Source organism: Euprymna scolopes, chromosome 40, assembly GCF_053919585.1.
Source record: "Euprymna scolopes isolate OS-2025 chromosome 40, ASM5391958v1, whole genome shotgun sequence".
NCBI classification, from domain to species: Eukaryota; Metazoa; Mollusca; class Cephalopoda; order Sepiida; family Sepiolidae; genus Euprymna; species Euprymna scolopes.
In genome coordinates this window covers 48,819,938-48,844,283 of record NC_136521.1, presented here as the reverse complement: position 1 = coordinate 48,844,283, position 24,346 = coordinate 48,819,938, and the positions used below count along the sequence as shown (strand labels likewise).

The window sequence follows — 24,346 nt, the reverse complement described above, 5'->3', positions numbered from 1 at the left end:
ATATATATATATATATATATATATATATATATAATTATGTTATCAAAGAGTAAATATTTAACAAAGCAAAACTTATCAATATAAAAAAAGCTCAACACTATTAAGACAAGCACACACTAATATTAAGTGAAAGATGAAAAATAAAATTATATATATATATATATATATATATATATATATATATATATATATATATATATATATATATATAAGTGACCTCGTCTGTTTGCCTGCAGAACGGTCTCAATAAAACTACTCTATTAATTTCTGGTCCACAGACTTAAAACTCGGACAACGCTTAGCGGCTTACTGGTAAATGATATAAAGCGTTTTACCTTCAATTAGATTACTTGCTGTTGATGAAGAGTTATTTACAAACGCATGCACGCACACACGCGCTCGCACGCACGCGCGCGCGCACACACACACACACACACACACACACACACACACACACACACACACACACACACCTATATATAATCTTAGAAGTTTTTCACCTTTTAAAACATATATATATATATATTCTTTGAACTTGTTTAACCTTTAAAACTATACAAAAAATCTATTTAATTTTTATTTAATTTTTTTATCTATCAGAATTAAATTCCAATTCCTTCGTTGAAAACTCTTTTGCTTTTAAATCAATTAGTCCATTGTAATCACGTAATTATTTTGTTCCTAAGAATTGATGTTAATCCTAAGACTACTGTAGGGATAAACAGTTAATCACCATGAAAAAACTATTTTGGGGATTTAAAAACGAAACAATATTCTATACATGGCACCCCAGCAGTGCAAGAGATAAACTGAAAGAAAGGAGTGTTCCATTGAAAGAAATTGATACAGCAAGATACTCCTGAAAAAAAAAAAATAAATAAACAAGCTAGCATGTAATTACCCATCAAAACCATGAAAAGAAAAAATCAGAAAACCTAAAAAAAAAACAACAAAAACAACAACAACAACAGCCACAACAACAAAAAAATTGAATTTGTACTAAAACCATTTAAAATTTTTATTCAAAAATACATATAAAAAAGATAATATAAACATGAAAATTGCATAATTTTATCGTTTGTTTGTCAGAAATTTTAGTTCTTTTATGCAGCAGCGACGCATGAAAAAAAAAATTATAATAACGTCTTTATTTGCACGTCTCATTTTTTAAAGTCTAATGTATAAAATCGCTGAAATGACACTTCGAAATACGAAATTAATTCGACACAGTAAAAGCTTCAAAGTCACTTTCGAATTTTAGTGATTTGTGAAACCTAATAATAGATTAAAATGGCCGACTTCTACTAGTTTTGTTTTTCTTTTCTCGTATGAAACTTTTTCCATAATAACTTGTAGTTCTGCACTAAATAAATGGTGGCCCTAGGATAGTTTTTTTTCAGATAACAATGTGGAATACAATGTTTTCCCCGGCCCCAGGTTACGGTATTTACCCCGTTCTACGGTGTTATTTATAATGTTATTTCATTATATACATGTATGTTATATACTGTACTGTATTTTGCTACTAATTTTTAATATGTATTGTATAAAATTTTTAATATGTATTGTATAAACTTTTAGTGATGAGACGATTCCTTCCAATATTTTCCCTATTCCGATACGATTACAGACTCTGTTTAAAATTCCCGATTCCGATACAATGACCTATTCCGATTCGTTTTATGTCTTTGAATATTTAGCTATAGAGTTGTTTCCCTTTTTAATTTTTACTGTTTGGATAATCTCAAAAAAAAAAAAAAAAAACTAACGTGATTTTCGCAAATGTAAAAACATTGTTGTGATGGGGGGGGGGGTGATCTATAGATTTTGATTTTACTGGTGGTTTAAAATCAATAAATATTTATTAATTTATCAAAATCACTTTATAAAAATCAATAAATATTTATCACTTTATAATTAGTTCCAGAAGTTAAGTAAAAAAACAAAACAAAAAAAAACAAACTATTAATGTAATTGTTTTTTAGAATCAGAAAATAGGCACATTTTTTTCCGATACCGATACCAATTCCGATACTTCAAAAGTTCCAATTTTTTATTCCGATTTTGATTAATCGTCCCAACACTAATATATAATATATATATATATATATATATATATAAGAAAATAGGACGCTAAAATTATTAATTTGTTAATCTCTATCAGGGTTTGCTTAGCGTATTAATATTTGTTCGCGGTTTAAAACAGTAAACTAAAATTATGTGATTGTGTTTTTTTCCATATCGAAAGTAATTTGAAAGCTTTTAATATACCGAACAGAAAGTGATGTCAAGGTTTAATTTAGGGTTAAAAGTCGAGTATTTGAGTGATTTGAGTTCTCTTAAACCAAAGAAAATAAACATCAATTTTCTCACGTGCCATTGTCGCATAAAAATCTAAGGATTCGTTGATTTTAATAATTTTTATTGATTTCATCAAATTGTTTAATTTTAAGATTGTTCAATGGTGATGAAATGCGACCCATCAATTCCTGCAATCTGATCACAGGTAAAGTTCAGGTGAATTGTACGACTTCCGGGCAAACGTGGTGTCAGCTGTATTAAGGTAAGGAAGGTTTCGCCTGGTCCAATGTTCCTGGAAATAAATATGATAAGTAAGCGTTATGTTGATTCTTACGTTCATACCTGAAAATAAACATTGTCTGGAAACAGCCTTAATTTTTTTTATACACTTGCGTGTGTTATTTATTTAGCACACAATCTTAAAATAAATTAAATAGTTAAAAATACACAGACGCACGCAGCACACACACACACAAACACACACACACACACATGTGTCTCTCTCTCTCTATATATATATGTTAAAATTTTTAGAATGTGAGAGATGATATAATTATTTCCAAAGTCAAACAATGTCGCAGCTATGGAAGCCAACCAACCAGAAGACTCGAGTTTCGCCCTCATTTGGGCTCATCAGTTGTATGAATACACACATATTTGCTGATAAAAGAACGATATGCCATAAAATTCTGTTTTAAACTTGGAAAACATGCCACAGAAACGTATGGAATGCTTCAGACTGCTTTTGGACCATCTTGCATGAATCGCGCATCAGTTTTCGAGTGGCATAAGAGATTCATTCAAGGGAGACAGGGAGTCTGTGAGGGATGATGAGAAGTGTGGGAGGAGTAAGGAAGTCAGAATACCAAAGTTGATTGGCCAAATAAAGAATTTCATGGATAAGGACTGTCGTGTGTCTAAAGAGACAATAAGTACACAGTTTGATGTCAGTGTGAGAACTATGCACACAATCATCCGCAAGAAATTGAAGATGTGGAAAATTTGCGCAAATGCACCAGTCCACAACTCCATCTTTGTCGCAGACTATTCGACCAAGATGAGTATCAAGACAGTTCCTCACCTCCCTATAGCCCATACGTTGCTCCTTGTGACCTTTGGTTATTGCCTAAACTCAAGGAAAACATTAGAGGCTGTCGTTATGAGACAATTAAGGAGATGAAAGAGGCTGTGACACAAGGGTCATTGACACGCTCACACAAGAGGACTTCCATGGGACCTTCCAGAAGTTGTTGGAACGGTACAAGTGCATTGCAGCCGGGGGAGATTACTTCAAAGAGGACTAGAGTTGCATGTGTGTACTATCAATAAAAGTGCCCATACGGAAAAAGTCTGGAAAATTATTGGAAGCACCTCGTATATTAATATCAAAACATTTATATAACAATATTAAAATGTGTGTTAAAAATCTGCGTACAATATTAAAATAAAGATTACAATGATATCAAAATATGTGCATAAAACATTAATTTATACAATATCAAAACGTGTATACAGGTATCAAAATATGTGCATTACGATATCAAAATACGAATATATAAAATGTTTTTGATTCCTAATGGGGGTATGAGACGAATGGATTTGCCAATCATTTTTATAACCAACGGCTGTGCTAAACAACCAATGAAAACGTCCCAAAATTATTATAAAAATTGTCAAATTTTGGATTCAATCAGTTCGCCGTTTACTACGTCATGGACCGCATTTAATTCTTGGCCGCCATCTTGCTTACTGATCTGAACTACGCCGCCATCTTGGTTACTGATCTGAACTACACCGCCATCTTTGTTCAACACAATATCTCAGAGTAAGAGGTTAACTACGCCATGGACTGCATTTGATTCTTGGCCGCCATCTTGGTTACTGATCTGAACTACGCCGCTATCTTCGTTCAATGCAATGTCTCAAAACTTAACAGAATATAATATCAAATATTCTGTAATGATGAAAACTTGTGTATAATATCAAAATGTGTGTATTAGGATACCAAATTATGTGTAAAATGATACCAAGATATGTGTATAACGGTACCAAAATATATATAAAATGTATGTGTGTACTTACTTTTGCCTTAAATCTTGACCTTTGGAGAGCCCAGGTCCTTCAACTCGCAGAACACAGCTTGTGAGACTGATCTTCAAAGGATTCTTAAATGACACTTCGACATCAAACGACTCACCCGTTTTGCCCTTATTTGGAGCCTGCGTTAAATAAATAAGATTTACATTTAAGTGCAAATATTTTATCACGTGAAATTATTCTAAGGGAAAAAAAAATTACTGAAGATGCAGTTAAGAGACTCAGCATCCTTATTCCATCATGGTTAACAACCTGACGAAAGCCACGGGAATATTTGGCCAAAATGTTGGGAAACAACAACTGAAAGATGAGAATAATGGTCCCCAAATAAATAAATATAAATTACTCATCCCAAAAGAATTTCAATAACATAAAAATAATATAAACTTATTTCTATATTTGTGATGTAAAATTTATTATCCCTATATATATATATATATATATATATAAAATGAACTCATTTTTTTACCCTATGATTTTGACCTTAATAGGATAAAAAATCAAGACATTTCATCCAAATGTAATGTGCACAAACTGCAGCACAATATCTGAGGTGTGTTATAGGCATATTACTTCTCCATTTCCTCGATAATCGTAGATTCCTATATTTTTTCTTTTGAGAGTTCAATGCTACAATCGGTTAAAATCAATGGAAGTAGTAAAATCTTTTCTCTCTAATAAATTCCTCCTTCCTCTGCCACCACTTATACCATCTCCTGGATCGTTCACAAGGGGCAGTTATAAAGTAATGCCAGTTTAGGTTTTCTTTACTTTGTAGTTGCTTAAAAAAATTGGAATGGAATTTTAATGTTCCTTTTCGTTCTATGAACAAAGCTTCTTTCTTAGAACTGCATACCCATGGAATTCTCTTCCGTTTACCTGCTTTCCAGCTGTTCCCCTTAAGTAATTCAATTTAACAAATTTACACTTCTAACAATTACTATGATAGTGTCCTTTTGAACAATGTACACTCTTTACCCCTAATCCTCGAGTGGCCTCTGGGCCTTGATAAGTGGTGAGTCCTTTGTAAAAAAGAAAGAAAGAAAAAACAAACAAAATCTAAGCAAAAACCAAATGAAACCAACCAACCAACCAACCAACCAACCAACCAAAAAACAAACAAACAAAAAACAAACAAACAAAAAACAAAAACAAACAAAATTAAACAAAGCCCCCCCCCCAATTTTTTCTTAGAAGTGCTCGTTTTTGGAACACAATACTGCGGAGCTACTTACCAGTTGACTATAACAAGGTCGTTTTTAAGTCCAACGTAAACACGTTTCTGATAATCTGTCCTTTAAAATAAATTAGCGTAGTCAATTTTCACCCTTGTCAAATATCACAGTACCCATTGACCCTAGCCACCAGACTTTGATAAATGCTAACTGTATGGTAAAAATAAAAAATGTAATGAAATGAGAAAAAAAAAAGATATAAAATGTACTTACTTTAATTTGTAAGTCAGGCTTTTCAAGTCCGTAGGATTTGTTGTAGTAAAGAGGTTGGTTGGTCGTGTCTACCAAGAGCATACCGGTCAGATTGATGCCGCAGTGGTCCATTAATTTGCTGGCGTATTCTTCGTATTTTACGATTATTTCAATCAATTCGTCTGTTTAAGAAAAAAAAAAGTAAATAATCAGAGACTTAAAACCGAACGATGTTCAGTCTGTAGTGGAATGCGGCTGTAAATGGATGGTAAAATTTAATGTTACAAAAACTAAGCTTCTTGCCTTTAACAATTACAAAAAAAAAGAAGAAAAATTTATTCTCAACCATCGATTGCCATGACAAATAACATCATGACCGAGAGCTCATCGTTCTAACTACTCAACTTAATATTCGCAGGCAACATGAGTTGGAAAGTTTGAGGACATTGCCGCAAAGAAGACAGGCTCTCTCTACCCTGCTAGAAAATTACTCACACCTTAGAGTATCCTATGCTTCCACAAATCCACCATTCATGCATGGAGTATTATTGCAGCATCACTAGTTTTCCACACTTAGACAGAGATTCCGAACTCATCATCATCTTGCAGACTCAACCGAGATTGAACTTACTACACCCTTCCAGTATTCCCTATCTGTCATAGCACCTGAAAGATCTTCCTTGGAGATAAATGTATCACGTTGTATCCTTTCTGGAAAAGTTAACTTTCGTGATCAATTGTGAGATGATGGTTGCCTCCACAGTACAAATGATGATGAGTGCCTCCACAGTACAAATGATGATGAGTGCCTCTACAGTACAAATGATGATGAGTGCCTCCACAGTACAAATGATGATGGGTGCCTCCACAGTACAAATGATTATGGGTGCCTCCACAGTACAAATGATTATGGGTGCCTCCACAGTACAAATGATGATGAGTGCCTCCACAGTACAAATGATTATGGGTGCCTCCACAGTACAAATGATGATGAGTGCCTCCACAATACAAATGATGATGAGTGCCTCTACAGTATAAATGATGATGGGTGCCTCGACAGTACAAATGATGATGAGTGCCTCCACAGTACAAATGATGATGGGTGCCTCCACAGTACAAATGATGATGAGTGCCTCCACAGTACAAATGATGATGAGTGCCTCCACAGTACAAATGATAATGAGTGCCTTCACAGTACAAATGATGATGAGTGCCTCTACAGTACAAATGATGATGAGTGCCTCCACAGTACAAATGATGATGAGTGCCTCCACAGTACAAATGATGATGGGTGCCTCCACAGTACAAATGATGATGGGTGCCTCCACAGTACAAATGATGATGAGTGCCTCCACAGTACAAATGATGATGAGTGCCTCCACAGTACAAATGATGATGGGTGCCTCCACAGTACAAATGATGATGAGTGCCTCCACAGTACAAATGATGATGGGTGCCTCCACAGTACAAATGATGATGAGTGCCTCCACAGTACAAATGATGAAACAAGTTCTTCTGTGGCACGTGCACAATGCCCAGCAAACTCAACACGTCTCTTGCAAACTGAGGTTGATACTCTCGGTAAGCTTCCAATATCATTTCTAGAGTTGGGTGGTTTCGCCATGAGAGATTGATTACTCTTCTCAAAAGACGTGTTTAACATCCATCCAAACGATGCTGTTGTTTTTCTGAAAGAGCCCAAGTTTTATATCCATAGATTAACATTGGTTCAATAAGTACTCGGAAAACTTGGATTTTGAATTTGCGAAAAAGATTGGATTTCCAGATCTTATTAATTTTGTTACAAGCAGTCCATGCCCTTTCGAATGTTAAAGTCTTTCTCAGAGTTCCTGATGTGTGATCCTAGATACTTATAATCTTCAACACATTTGAGGATGTTATTTGTGAGGGTTTTCATTTTGCGATTGTTAATTGTCATAGACTCAGTCTTGTTAGCATTCAGGTGAAGCCCTGTACAGTCTGTTGCTGATTCAAGAGAAGATAGGAGTGCCTGGGTGCTTATGAGGTTGTCAGACAACAGCGCAACGCCATCAGCAAAATCAGCATCGATGATGTAAAGTACAGGATGACGTGAACATCTCGGTTGATACATCAGTCCATTGTCATTGATTGTATCCACAGAGACACGCATGATGTAGTCTATTACATTATAAGCTTTTGATTTTTTTTTTTACACGGTGGTCACCACTTATCAAGGCCCGGAAGCCACTCAAGGATAAGGGTTATTGCAAGTACAGTACGTTAGTGTGGAGATTTAATGAAGTGTTTACTTAAGAGGGCGGTTCATTAGGAATTTGTTAACGTTGGATTTGAAGACATCCAAGTTGTAGTCAGGTGGGAAGCAGGCAGACGGAACAGAGCAGAAAGAAGCTTTGTTCATGGAATCTACGTTTTGATTTAGGCACAGATAAAGAGTGGGGGAAATTTTTCACAGTGGATTCAGCTAGACGGGTGTTTTTCGTGAAGGATTGGCGAGGGAGGACCAGAGATTGGAGTTCAGACGAGCACCTGCCATGGAAATAACGATAAAACAAGGATAGGCTCGCAACGTCTCTTCTGTGGGAGAGAGGTTGCAGGGTAGAGAAGAGGGAATCCCCCACTAAGCCACAAAGTCTATTTTGTACTCTGTCAAGGCAGGATAGGCTGTTTTTAGCAGCTCCTGCCCAGATATGGCAGCAGTATTCCATCCTTGATTTTAAGCAGAATAAGAACAATGCAACCGTTAGAATCTTCCATTTACTTTACAGAACTTTGCAGAAAGTTGCTCAAACTGAACACATCTTTTACAAACTGAGGTTGATACTCTCGGTAAGTCTCCAATATCATTTCTAGAGTTGGGTGGTTTCGCCATGAGAGATTGAATACTCTTCTCAAAAGACGTGTTTAACATCCATCCAAATGATGCTGTTGTTTTTCTGAAAAAGTCCAAGTTTCAGATCCATAGATTAAGATTCTGCACTATCGACCAAGCTCCAACTTCTTCTCCATCAGCCCAATGCTGCATCCTTGTGCTCTTTTTTAATGGAATCTGCTCTGAAGGACTGATAGTATTGTGCCCCTCTTGACGTAATTACTCCCGACCAACCTGACAAGTAGCAAAATCCCACCCTTTACTGTTTTTATTTTGTTTCTCGATGCTAAAAAGCCTTCCACTCGGCTTGCTAGACTTTGGAATTCCATCCCTGCTTCATGCAGAAGTTTAAATGTAATGTGAACAAGCATCTCGCTACTCAACTCCTCACAGTCCCCTGTTAGACATGATCCCAAATAGTAGCATGTTACAATCAAGCGGCAATACACCTAATTTGGGATGGAAAAAATTAAAAAAAAAAATATTCGAAAGACCATTTGTCAAAACTATCTCTTTAATAAAGTATGACAATATTGAAGTAATTTATCTAAAACAAGATTTGCAAATGAGTCACGTGATTGGAAACGAATAATGTTGTTGTAAAAAGGAAGTCGGTTTCTGAAAGTGACGGAGGATAGTTAAACATAGCAAAAAACAAACAAACAAACAAAACAAAAACAAAAAAAAGGTAAGCATGCATGGTCCCCCGTGAGTGCACAGTGAACGAGGCATAAAAAATGACTAAGTTCAACACCCTCCCCCTATTAAGCCTCAAAAGTTCCCAGGGGGATGTCAAATCCTGGTGAAAATGAACAAACGATGCAGTTTTAGGGCTTAACATATGTAAATTTCAGTTCTGCATCACGCAAAAAAAAAAAAAAAAAAATGACTAATCCATCATTGCCCCTCCCCTCCATTTAACCCCAAAAGTCCCCCAAGGCCTTAACATATTTAAATTTGAGTTCAGCACCATGCAAAACTGGTAAAGAGACATACCACAGAAAATTTTGGACAAATATGGTAAAATAGTCCAAAAAATGGAGTGTTTTTATTAGCCCTAAAAGAGCCCATGGGGCACACCCAAGAGTTATTGCGAAGTATAGACAAACAAAATTATATAGAAATCAGTTAGTTACAACTTTTCAGAAAATTTTATAAAAATCCAAGGCATCAATTTTTTTTTAATAAGCACCAAATTTCAGCCATTTTAACCTGAAAGGCACCCCTAGGAAAATCCGTTCAGTTACTTTTTTTTTACTCATATCATTATATGTTTAATGTTTGTGCAAAATTTCCAAAAATTCCAAGGTGTAGTTATTTAGAAAAAGTGCGGACAGATGAACGGGCGAACGGACAAGGGTGAATTTACAGGTCCACCCTCCTTTGTCGGGGCCCAAATACAAAAAAAAAAAACTTTTGTAATTTTAAACCATCTTTTTAGTCTTTCATCTTTCACTATTTGCCTCTCTCTCTCTATCTCTGCGCATGTACTTACTTGATCCAGGCTGAATTTCAACCTTAACAGGATGCTTTAGGATTGAGTGTGCCAAGACGCCCGTGTAGAACACACTCATCACTGAGAAGTTGCCTTTTACGACTCGGACTTCACTTGAAACATTCTCAATTTTGATCTTTGCATGGAAGTCAGAACCAATGAGAATAGTAGGGTCGAGTGTAACTTCCATCTTGACGTCCTGAAAAAAACAAAAACAACCATACATCATCATCATCATCATCATCACCACCACCACCACCACCACCACCACCACCACCACCATCATCATCAGCGTCACCACCACCACCATCATCATCAGCAACAGCAGAAGCAGCATCCTTGCTGTTTTAACAGCATCGGTGACCATGTCTCTCCAAATTGTAGAACCATGGTAATCTCGGGAAGACAAGTCAAGACGGTAGTTTCATGTTGCTTTCTATCTTGATTCGGGAGTGCCTCTCTCGCAGTGAGTTAAACATGACCCCAGATACCAACCTGGAAATTTCTACGATGTTGCGCAATACATACAGCTCCTAGTCTGCCCAAATGATCACCCAACTGGTACTGGCCTAGCTCATCGCTGGATGATCTTGGATGATCCTCAGATCCGGCAGCTCATCAGAGATCCAGAGTTCAAAATCTCCAAGAACAAATTGGAACAGGGAGCATGGAAGATAGTGAAGAATTTTCTTGGCAACAATAAGGTCAGAAACTACACAGAACTCATTAATGACCTGCTGCACTACTTATTTGCACATATGGATTGGTTTTCTGAGAACCTGGGTTCAATGAGAGACGAGCAGGGATGAGGATTCTATTAGGATCTGAAAGAAATGGGACATGGTTATGATGGCTGACTACTGTTGGAATCTTAAGAGAGACCTTTCTGCTACTGATCATTCCAAGAGTTTGAAGATATGGAAGTTCAACCCCTGAAATTTTAACAACGATGAAACAACATCCAATTTACATGTACTTAACTTTATCAATGTTCACCATTCAGTTTGTAGTAATCGATGTTTCTATCAGGTAATCAATATATGTTGTTGGCAAAACATTTTTTTTTCTCTTAAAAACATATTTAGGATGATATGTGTTGACAAAAATCAGCTGATAATACCACAAAAATATAATCGATTTTGTTACAAGATTTGATTTTTTTCTTTTTAAATTCACTTAACACAAAAACCTGATGGAGAAAAACAGATGCCATTTCCCGACTCAGCATTCCAAAAAACCCCATCTAAACAATCTAGACAACATTCAAAATGTAAAAAAAAATTGTTGCCCAGTGATATCAGCGGTAACGGACTGTTAACCTGGGTGTACCAGGTTCGAATCCAGTTCGTTCCATAGAAACACTTTTGCTTAGGGATGTTGGCAACCTTCACATGGTTCCTCCCATAAGTACCTGATGTCTTTTCTAGACGGAATTCTAACTAGAGAGATATCGGGGGAAACGAATGCCAACAATGGAATCATACGATTCATATGAAATTAAAAAATGATATTCAACAATAACAGCAGGGGAAGTGACGGTCCTCCTGCTAATCTATATATCTATAAAAGTGAACGTGTCTGTCTGTCTGTCTGTCTGTGTGTCTGTGTGTCTGTCTGTCTGTGTACATTTCCTTACGCAATAACTCTGTCAATTTTTAGTCTATAGACTCGAAATTTGAAATACCGGGTACTGAGATTTGGGAAAATCGATGTGACGGGTGTCAGCCAGAAATTTGGCTGTTAAGGGGTCAAATTTCAACGATTTGACCTTTAAGAACTCTACCAAACTCCTCCGACAATTTTGGGTCTAGACACTTGAAATTTTAGATTTAGGTTCCTTGAACATGGATCTAACTTAATAAAGTGATTTGAGCCCGAAACAATAAATCTTAAGGGGTCATAATAGGGGCCAAAGTTTTAAAAAATTAACCAAAAGTTTTTTTGCTTTTTTTGCACAGCATACACCTCCAAACACCCGAGCAACGCCGGGCACCCCTGCTAGTTAGTTATAAAAATAGTAGAGTGCTCACTAGGGTAAGCTGCTTTTGCTCACCTTTCGGCTTTGTTGGGAAACACAATGAAGATATGGCACAAGAAATAACTTAGTATTTACTTAACTTATGCGTCCAGACTTTATGGACGCCCTGTAGAATAATGTTAGGAAAAGGATTGTGTCGAGGTTGCAACGTCAAATAAAATAAGCGATGATGGGGGGAGGGGGGTAACATTAAAAAGAAATGATCATCCCTACCTCAATTCCTGTGTGGAAGTCATCAGCTCGCGTACCGGCTCGCACAGCTCTCAACACAGCCACTCGTTCGGCAGCGCTTCCTAAAAAGAAAATAAATAACTAAATTAACTAAATAAATGAAATAAATAAATGAAATAAATAAATTAATCAACTAACTTAATAAATAAATAAATTCATACATACATACACACATACATACATGAATAAATAAATAAATTAACTAACTAAATACATACATACATAAAATAAATAAATTAACTCACTAACTAAATAAATACATACATACATAAATTAAATAAATAAATTAACTAAATAAATTAAATAAATACATACACACATAAATAAATAAATAAATTCATACATACATACACACATACATACATGAATAAATAAATAAATTAACTAACTAAATACATACATACATAAAATAAATAAATTAACTCACTAACTAAATAAATGCATACATACATAAATTAAATAAATAAATTAACTAAATAAATTAAATAAATACATACACACATAAATAAATAAATAAATAATAGTCTATATAAACAAGATAGTAGATGTCTATATATGTATGTGTCTGTGTAAAAATATTTAACCGATAAACTCTTAAACTACTGGTCACATTACACTGAAATTAACAGAAAATAGTAATAATATACCAACAGTGGTTTATAACGTGCAAAATCTTTGTTTGGATGGATAAATAACACGTACGTTGGCAAGTTGAAATGAACATTTTGCATTTCAACTTGCAAACATTTCTATTAGTTTGCGCATGCGTAAAAACTGATCATAGCTAAAAGTGGTTTAATTTTATAACTTTCTTATCTGTCTGTGGGGTTAGCTGAAACAGTACAGGAAAATAAATAAATAATAGTAATAATAATAATCTATATAAATAAGACCGCGCGCGCGCGTGTGTGAAAATATTTAATCGGTAATCTCTTAAACTACTGGTCACATAACACTTAAATTAACAGGAAATAGTAATCAAATATTAAGGATGGTTTATAACAAGTAAAATCTCTGTTTGAATCCATGAATAACGCATGTGTCTGCAAATTGAAATGCAAAATGTTTATTTCAACTTGCCGACTTATTTCTAGTACTTTTACGCATGCGCAAATTCATTCATAGCTTGAAGTGATTTAATTTTTAAACCTTTCTTATCTATCTGTCGATGGTTCAAATGGTAAGGAACGAGGCTGGAGCACTAAATGTTTTTGGTTTCGATTCTAGCTGATGGTACCCAAGTCATTGTTTCAATCTTTTGAAATCAGTATTATATATTAGGTACAATATAATATTTCATGGAGAATTGACTTTGTAATAATAAATACGAAATCTGCATGAATGAAAATATATTTAAGTTTATTTTGACCGAGTAAGCCCCCCCCCCTAGTAATAATAATAAAAATGAAATCGCAACATTGTAAGTTAACTACGACTCCCCTTCCCCATTCAAATAGTAATGTTGGCACTGATTGGCGCCACACCAAATAGTTGTGGAGGGCTGATGAGGGTAGAAATACCAAGGAGAGATAGTACTAACCAGACCTTCAATAGATATATGCAAAGAGGACTGAGACCGTAGAGAATTGCATTGCGATTCAAATTCCAATGAAGACCAATGATTGCTTCCAGTGAGAAATCAATGGTAAGCGGCTGTTGCGATTATGCAAATTCATTTGCAAAGGTTATTGAAAGAGGTAGAAAGTACTGAACATCTGGGGACACTTATTGTCACTCAGACTCCAGGGAATATCACCAGTTGTTGTCAGTGAGTAATCTCCGATAATAATAAAGTGTGAGAACTCCAAGTGAGTACAAATAATAATACACAGAGATTGCCAGAGAACTGAATATAGAACATAAAGAAAGTCAGTACTTATGCAGTGAAGGTACCGTACTTAAATCATTTTTTAATAGTATTTTTCAGTTACGGTATTTTTTGTTTATTAAAACGTTAGGTGAAAGTATAAAATAGTTACAAAACACCCTCCTCTCCCCATGTTAAGAATGAGTTTCAAAATAATGTAATTATTTCAGCACGGCACTTTCTCTGAATATGTACCAGAAAGTCAAGTAATACCAATAATTGTGGGAAAAATCCCGAATAAAAGACTTCGAGAAATTGGAACCAAAAGGAAGATTGAGATTATAAAACGGCAAGCAATAACGAAAACAGCTAACATCTGAAGGAAAACCCTCGAATGCGGCAGTTTGCGGCACCCACCCTACATAACCTACAAACACGGAAAGAATGCTATAATACAAACCAAGGGAACAGAAACTAGTCAAACAGGTTGTCAACTGGTTCATACCCTCCCCCAAGGCGTCCATGTCGGCTGATACCAAACAAAATAATTATGAAGAGTCGAGGAGGATGGAAAGATTGAGGAGGGAGAACACTAACCTCCACTGGAAAAGTGCGGAGAATACTGGCACCTTGGAAAGACTTACTGCCAACCAAATGCCAGAGAAGATCAATGTCGTTGCCAGCAAGAAATCAATGGTAAGCGGCTTTTGCGATAACGCCAAATTACTTGTTTGCTATGTTTGCACTGATTATCGAACGAGTTTGTCACGAAATATAAAATGTGAACAAAAGTAACCTCCCTTAGACTGTAAAAATATCAAATTCCAAGGGAGACAACTCTTATTTCTTTAAATTTGTGCCTGCGTTTAAAACGTTCGTCAGTTGGAAAGAAGACAAAGAGTTTTATGATTGTTTTCGAGTCAGTCCTAATTCGATCAAGGCAGACAGGCGGATACCACACCACATTCAAGATCTTTTCATTCGTTGAATTCAAATTCAGGGTTGTAAAAATGGGCGGTCACGCATTTTTCATATTCTAAATCGGTAAACATGTCGTTTCCCGACCCATGTAATTTATTAGAAAGACAATATGCAGAAGTTAAGACATTATACAGTTAAAAGATCATGGCATGTTGGATGTATTTGCGTTAAAATCAATTTATCATTGCATATGAAATATGAATAAATAAATAAATAAATAAATAAAAACAACAACAAAAAAACAAAAAAACAAAAACAAAATCCACTTTTTAAACTAGTGAATTAGCTGACATACTGGCAGGGATCCAATATGGCCAGTCTGTAAAAAACTAGTTGGTATAAAAATGAGAATGGAGAAAATGTCAAACGAAAAGAGACGCCCTTTAGTGATTTATATATAAATAATATATTTAACAATTAACCTATTGATAAAAGTAATAGCAAGCTACCTGGTGTTGCCCGATCATAAAATCCGCTTAAATATGAGATTTTAATACATTATTACGGAGCCAACGCTTTATTCATTACTAGACTACCCGTGACCCGGTGGGTCAGTATGTTATATTAGCTATGGAATTAATGTAGGAGCGTGACACTTGTGACGTAAAGAAAATATTTTTTTTTGACAGCGGCCGCAGTTTTCTAGCAGAGCTATACTTTCACAATATGCGGCTATAATGTCAGGAGCCTAACACCAATTGGTCATTATTTTTATTTTCAAATACAGACAAAAATTAGTTTTGTATTAACATATTTTCTTAAATGATTTATATGTTTTGTCAATAAAAATAGTTAGAATTTATTACATATAAAAACATTTGTTTTCCTTTTTTAAAATAGTAATCTCGACAAAAACAAAAATGTGGTTGACATTTTTAATACAAGGAACAAAATCATGCTAACACCGTTTTGCGATTTGTTAAATTCTGCAGTATACGGACGCTGGCAATGGTGGTGGTGGGGGGATAACTCCACTTTCTTCTTGGTCAAATATCGCAGCAAATAAGTAACAATATTTTTTACCGAACACAAAAATATTTGAAAACCAAAACATTTATTGAATATATATATATATATATATATATATATATATATATATATATATATATATATATATATATATATATATATATATATATATATATATATATATATATATATATATATATAAAAGTCTATGGATCTTGTATGTTTGCAATCAGATTTCCGGTTTTCAACATCCGGTTGCGCATGCGTAAATAGCAACGTTTTCAATCCGTTATTCCAATTCCGGAATTTTTATATCGCTTTTAATACAAACAATTTCATTTAATTTGATCAAATAGTTTTCTGTTTTTTTTTTTAACGGCTAAAAACATTCAACTTCGTAAAGTCTGTCGCAGTTTCAAAAAAACTTCTCCCTTTTAAAAAACAACACTCATTAATAGAAACAGCGGCGGTGAAAGAAAACACCTCTCACTTTCCCTCTAATAGATTTCAACACTCCTACTCCCTCTGTTTTCGTTACGTACGCGAGAAATCTTTAATTCATGTAATTATAAATAAATACTTTTATAAAATCAACCATAGTTTTTTTTTTTTTTTTTAACGGCTAAAAACATTCGGTTATCTTTCAGATGCAAGGTTCATTGTTTACTTGCGGTTTTAACGATGTAAGATTCTGTTGTACGGAAGACCAAATCGGCCAAATGTCTATGATGTTTTTATTGGCGCTTTTCTTCGTATTTTTAATAACATTTTTTTGCACCATTTACAAGTTCTTTTTAAAATAATTTTTTTAATACTGTAATAGTAAAATAAAGATACATTTATTAATTATACGGAAAAAGTATCTCGTAATGTTTTCACACGAGATTTTTTTCCTGTTGATTTCTCTTTTTTTTTTAATATTAAAATTGATTTAAAGTGATTTTCAAGCCTTTAACATGACGGAGTTTATAATGAAAACCAAATTACCGTTAAAATTAAAATAATCTTTATTAGAAATTTGTAACAAAATAACAAAATTATAAAACTATTAGATTAAAATTGAGAACTTTTAATTAAACAACGTGAACATTTTATAATGAGTGTTTTCATGAAATGTATTTTTAATAATAAAAAAAGTGAACTTTTTTTACTTAAACTTCATAAAAAAAACGTATCCAATATAGAATTTTACTAAAATAATTTTACAATGGGTACTGAATGTTTGCTTAAATTAAATGAAAAAAGTTACATTTTATTTTCATTTTCTATTTAAAAAGCCATTATTAACATGTGGAGAGTGTTTTTTTAATTATTCTGTACTTTCAACTAACAATTTCATTTAAAAGATGATATATCAAAATTTGAATTTAACTATAATAAGGATTATGATACCTGTTCAGTGCATATTTACCTATAAGTATGACCAACCACTTATAATTCAGTAACTGTAATTAAAAAAAAAATAACAATTATAATAAACAGAACGACTCATAGAAATCTATCTATATTCTTTTTTCATTTTAATATACTTTCATAGAAATGCTTCTGTTATGTAAAAAAAAACTATTTTCTTTATGCCACAAGTGTCACGCTCATACATGAATTCCATAGCTAATATAAGTACTGACCCAACGGGTCACGGGTGGTCTAGTATAATACTAAAAGTCTATGGATCTTGTATGTTTGCAATCAGATTTCCGGTTTTGAACATCCGGTTGCGCATGCGTAAATAGCAACGTCTTCAATCCGTTATTCCAATTCCGGAATTTTTATATCGCTTTTAATACAAACAATTTCATTTAATTTGATCAAATAGTTATTTATATATACAAATAATACATAGATTCATAGATAATTATAATATATATTATAAAATCTATTTATCTATGAATCTATTAATAATATGAAATATTACCCTATACAATTTATGGAAAGAAAACACCTCTCACTTTCCCTCTAATAGATTTCAACACTCCTACTCCCTCTGTTTTCGTTACGTACGCGAGAAATAGTTACGTGTATGTGTGAGAAAGAGAGAAAAAGGGGGCTATGTAAAACTGGATAGAGTTATCCCCCTTAACTAATGCAGACCTTTTTACTAGAGGGCGTTATTACAAAAAAATTTCTTTTTCTTCTTCCCATGTTTTTTAAAGTCGTCTGCTTACATTTCCAAACGGAAAGCTGAATCGGTAAATGCACACATTTCTATTACATTAAATAGTGTTTTCCTTTACACAATGGGTACTGAATGTTTGCTTAAATTAAATGAAAAAAGTTACATTTTATTTTCATTTTCTATTTAAAAAGCCATTATTAACATGTGGAGAGTGTTTTTTTTATTATTCTGTACTTTCAACTAACAATTTCATTTAAAAGATGATATATCAAAATTTGAATTTCACTATAATAAGGATTATGATACCTGTTCAGTGCATATTTACCTATAAGTATGACCAACCACTTATAATTCAGTAACTGTAATTAAAAAAAAAATAACAATTATAATAAACAGAACGACTCATAGAAATCTATCTATATTCTTTTTTCATTTTAATATACTTTCATAGAAATGCCTCTGTTATGTAAAAAAAACCTATTTTCTTTATGCCACAAGTGTCACGCTCAAACATGAATTCCATAGCTAATATAACGTACTGACCCAACGGGTCACGGGTGGTCTAGTATAATACTAAAAGTCTATGGATCTTGTATGTTTGCAATCAGATTTCCGGTTTTGAACATCCGGTTGCGCATGCGTAAATAGCAACGTCTTCAATCCGTTATTCCAATTCCGGAATTTTTATATCGCTTTTAATACAAACAATTTCATTTAATTTGATCAAATAGTTATTTATATATACAAATAATACATAGATTCATAGATAATATATATTATAAAATCTATTTATCTATGAATCTATTAATAATATGAAATATTACCCTATACAATTTATGGAAAGAAAACACCTCTCACTTTCCCTCTAATAGATTTCAACACTCCTACTCCCTCTGTTTTCGTTACGTACGCGAGAAATAGTTACGTGTATGTGTGAGAGAGAGAAAAAGAGAGCGATGTAAAACTGGATAGAGTTATCCCCCTTAACTAATGCAGACCTTTTTACTAGAGGGCGTTATTACAAAAAAAATTCTTTTTCTTCTTCCCATGTTTTTTAAAGTCGTCTGCTTACATTTCCAAACGGAAAGCTGAATCGGTAAATGCACACATTTCTATTACATTAAATAGTGTTTTCCTTTACACAATGGGTACTGAATGTTTGCTTAAATTAAATGAAAAAAGTTACATTTTATTTTCATTTTCTATTTAAAAAGCCATTATTAACACGTGGAGAGTGTTTTTTTTATTATTCTGTACTTTCAACTAACAATTTCATTTAAAAGATGATATATCAAAATTTGAATTTAACTATAATAAGGATTATGATACCTGTTCAGTGCATATTTACCTATAAGTATGACCAACCACTTATAATTAAGTAACTGTAATTTAAAAAAAAATAACAATTATAATAAACAGAACGACTCATAGAAATCTATCTATATTCTTTTTTCATTTTAATATACTTTCATAGAAATGCTTCTGTTATGTAAAAAAAAACTATTTTCTTTATGCCACAAGTGTCACGCTCATACATGAATTCCATAGCTAATATAACGTACTGACCCAACGGGTCACGGGTGGTCTACTATATATATATATATATATATATATATATATATATATATATATATATATATATAATTAGAAAAAGAAATTACAACACTAATATATATATATATATATATAAATGTATATATATATAAATATATATATATAAATATATATATATATATATAAATATATATATATATATATAAATATATATATATATATAAATATATATATATATATATATATATATATATATATATATATATATATATATATGTATATATATATATATATATATGTATATATTAGTATTGTAATTTATTTTTCTAATCATATAGAAACATATTTCCGGAAAAAAACAACTTTCGTGTAAATTTACCTATTTTTCCGAATAATCGCTCAAAAATCGAAAATTAAACATAATTTTTCTACGAATCAAACGCCGACGACATTTTTACAGCTTTGTTTAACAACTTATGAAGAATTTTAAATATTAAATTTGTTAAAAAAATGGATTTAATATGTGTAAAAAATATAAACTAATAGTGTCAAGTATTTGCTGTATAAAAAACAACAAAGGAAAACACTATTTAATGTAATAGGAACGTGTGCATTTACCGATCCGGATTTCCGTTTGTCGTGTGCAGATAAAATACAGGAGTATGCCAAGCTATGGTAAGGTTAATCAGCTACTGGAAAATCGGCAATAAGAATGTAAGCAGACGACTTTTAAAAAATTGGAAGAAGAAGAAAGAAAAAAGATTTTAATCACGCCCTCTAGTTATAAAGGGTCGCATTAGTTCCATGGTTATTACTAGTGTAAGGAGGATAACTCTGTCCAATTGTCTAAACGTTAATGTTTATGCGCGCATGCACAACCAGATGTCGTAAACGAGAAAGTGGGTTGCATCACTCGTTACAAGGTCATTTCAGTTTTATAATTATATAGATTATATAGTATCCAAAATATAGTGATTTCAAAACTTGTAAAAATGAAAATATGACTTGGGTGCAATCAGCTAGAATTGAAACCAAACATATAGCTTTCCAACATTATTCGTTAACATCTGAGCTAAATCCATGCACATACAAAAACTTAAAAATAACATAATTAAAGGTATGAATGTATATTTACGCATGTGTAGAAGTAACACGTTGAGTCGACTTATGCCTGCCAAGTTCCATTTTTTTTCAATTTTGGCTCCTAAGCAGCTACTTTTACCAGTTAAAACCAAATGGATTTTTTTCCACAGGTCCTAATTTTGTATATATCAAGTTTCAAGTATGTAGACCAAAAGGTTTTGTACATACCGTTCCACATACATACATACAGACAGACAGACAGACAGACTGGCAAGATCACTTTTACATACACATTTATTTCACACCATAATCATTTTGTTTCAAATCAATTATTTTTATATTACTCTCAACAAAACTATATATATACTAGTATTACAGACCGACCACTTTGGATCTATGCCAGTATTGTTACATAAGAAGGGCTGTCTCTTTCTTATGTAAGTAAGAAGGCAGACTAGATAAGTGAATATAATTTTAGGAATAGGCTAGAATCGAACCCTGTAGGCAAGTGTTAAAAAATAATGGATAATTGAAATACTAGGAATGCTGTCGATTGTTAATTCTTTTAGAAATAACTAAATATTATTTATGTCGGAGATAGCGCGATTGTCCATTCTTTTAGAAATAACTGGATATTAAATATGTCGGTTAATAGAATGGACAATAACAAAGTTGAGCATGTTATGCAACAAACAGGTTAAGTGATACAATTTTATTTACGAATTTCTTTTGTTTATCAGGGGTTTGTAAATACATGTGCAAAGGACACGAGTGAATTGAAACATGATAAAGTCACATTAGAACCACACCTCTGATGTCATAAACAAAGGAGATTCTCAATATATTGAGATGGGGTTCGAAGTTAGAAAGAGAGTCACACTCACAGCCAGAGAGAGAGAGAGAGAGAGAGAGAGAGAGAGAGAGAGATGGTCAGACTGGGAATTGATGTCCTTAGAGGCGAAGGATAAAAGAGTAGACCATGTAGTTGAAAAGCTTTGAATCCCTGACATCATCAATCAGATGGCTGATGAATAAAGTAATCACCATCTATATTTTGTAACTGTTTGACTTCGTGTCGTCATTACTACTGAAAGATAAATGTGTTTCGTTTATCATCATCTTGTAAACGAACGTTTGTAGAATCCCCTCCAAGTATAAATTGTCTGTGCCCTCCTCCATCATGAGTGAAGTATCTCCCCTCTGATTTAAAAGAACTGTATTACACATTCCTTCAATGATGAATTCGCATCTCTCTCAGCTCTGTTATAAATGTCTCTTTCAGAATATAAATGTCATTATCATTTTTTGGTCTGATTCCCCATTATATGTGTTTGCATTATATGTGTTTCCATATGTGTTGCCGTAAATGTTTTTGCGTGTTTATTCATTATTTATTTATTCATTATTTATTTATTCATTATTTGTTTATTTAAGCGGTTACTTTTACTTCGTTTTCTTTTTACTTGTATGGGTACTTTTACTACTAAGGGAACTTCTAAGTGTCTGTGTTCTTACATATATAGGTGTGGGTGTGTATGCTCTTATGTATCTTACGTATCTTACGTGCAGTTCACTGTTATATGTGTATGTGGGTGTGTTCTTATCAAGACGTGTATGTGCCATGTATAATACATATATACCTGGTTACCTTGGCCGGCAGATGATATCTTATGGTCGCTGGTCTGCCATCTCGTTGGGAAGTGATCATTGCAGACAGATGCATCGATAAACAACAAGATGGATTTAAAGCTTCAATCTTTTATTTCAAGGCAAGCCTATCATCTCGGACCTTGATTGTGGAGAGAGACCTGAAATCTCCGATCTGCTTCTTCTGCCTAAATCACTCTCTCCGATGTGGTCATCAACCGGAAGGCCTCTACCACACTTCCCTTGTCACCCCTAATTTCCGGTGCATGTCACCCCTAATTTCCGGTACATTCTCTCTAGGTTGATACTTGTCAAACTTAACCTTTTGTGACCCTGCCAACTCGCTGATGGGAAATGAAAATATACTGACATAACTTTCTATTTCTAAAACTACCTATATAGCAATTAAGCTGGGATTCCCAATACTACATATGTACCCCGACTACATAACTGTATGTTGACTAATTTATTAATTTAAAAAGTTAAATACACTTTCTACTATTTCAACATAAATAACTATTTGCTAGCTGTACGCCCGGCATTGCCTGGTCGTACAATACGCTTAAAGATGATATTTTAATTTATGCAGATTGCGCATGTATTATTACAGAATCAATTCTCTATTGAATATTAGATATTATGTGGAATAATTTGCCTGGTAGACTAATTCACAAAAAAAAAAAAATAATAAAAAAATAATGATGATGAAATTCTGTCTGTGTTTATTTACAATATCACATCAGCTGATATTTAGGCTTGACGATGACTGGCCTGGAAAAGTCACTTCTAGTTAGTGCTTGATTTTAAAATATGTAAATGAATAAATGATTTACGAAGATTTTAAATGGTTCTTTTCTTTTACCATAAATTGAACCAATTATTTAAAAAAAAATTAAAGTAAAATGGTGCAGTACATTTGGGATCGAACAGTGGACCATTCAATCTGTAGTCGAGTACTTTACCACTGAGCTATAAATTCTGATGACAGTATTTCTGTTTTTTATTTTTATTTTTTTTATTTTTATTTTTTATTTTTTTAAAGAAGAAATGACTTGCTTAGAATTGAATTTCTCTTGATTTGCTGAGAATTATCTCTCTTGGCCGGTGAAACATCAAATATTCCCCTGCAAAAATCCTTTTCTGTTTTATAAGAAAATAAGACTATTTTTAGGATCGAATTTTTTCGATTTTCGATGCTTATCAGATGAATTTCTGTACAGAATGTATTCATGTATTGCCACTAGACTGCTTTCCTGCTAACTACAGTATAGTTGTCTTCAAGTCCAATCTCAACAAATACCTGTCGAGCCGTCCTCATAAATAATTAAATTTTGTCCATTCAATTAATTTTCAAACCTCTAGTGTTTATTGTCTAATTGACAATTTCATCTGCGAGTGGCTTTTGGTCTCGATATGTGGTAACTCATTAGCATCAAAAAAAAAAAAAAGTTAAAGAATGACTGACCCAGTAGACAATAATGTAATAAGTAATTAAATGCTTACCTTCAGCGAATTTATATTCGTGGGTGATGTCGTTCCTTTCTGGTTTCAAAATGGATTTCGTGCTAATGTATCGACCAATTCTACAAAATAATATAAAAAAAAAAATAATATTAAGAAACAATTTTTAATTTTGTTTCTTTCTCCACGTTAAAAAACGACCCAGGCAAAGTAAATAGGAACAAAATAGGTTAGAAAAAAAAAATAATTTGGAGCAGAAAAAACAAA

The 24,346-nt window shown here is 33.2% G+C and overlaps 1 protein-coding gene across 3 annotated transcripts in view; it reads right to left on the bottom strand.

Moving 5' to 3' along the window:
• Positions 1-988: 988 nt before the first annotated feature.
• LOC145265553 (annulin-like) overlaps positions 989-24,346 on the bottom strand; it is a 144,098-nt gene continuing 120,740 nt past the window's right edge. For 2 of the 3 annotated variants that reach the window (XM_080121520.1, XM_080121518.1), the window contains exons 10-15: positions 24,122-24,201; positions 12,444-12,523; positions 10,193-10,391; positions 5,847-6,007; positions 4,384-4,520; positions 2,406-2,593 (exon numbers count right to left, since the gene is read on the bottom strand). In XM_080121520.1, the coding sequence (XP_079977646.1) occupies positions 2,449-2,593; positions 4,384-4,520; positions 5,847-6,007; positions 10,193-10,391; positions 12,444-12,523; positions 24,122-24,201 (802 nt within the window). In that variant the 3' untranslated portion in view covers positions 2,406-2,448. Of the gene's footprint in view, positions 2,594-4,383; positions 4,521-5,846; positions 6,008-10,192; positions 10,392-12,443; positions 12,524-24,121; positions 24,202-24,346 lie in introns of all 3 variants that reach the window. The other variant, XM_080121519.1, reaches the window with a different exon arrangement.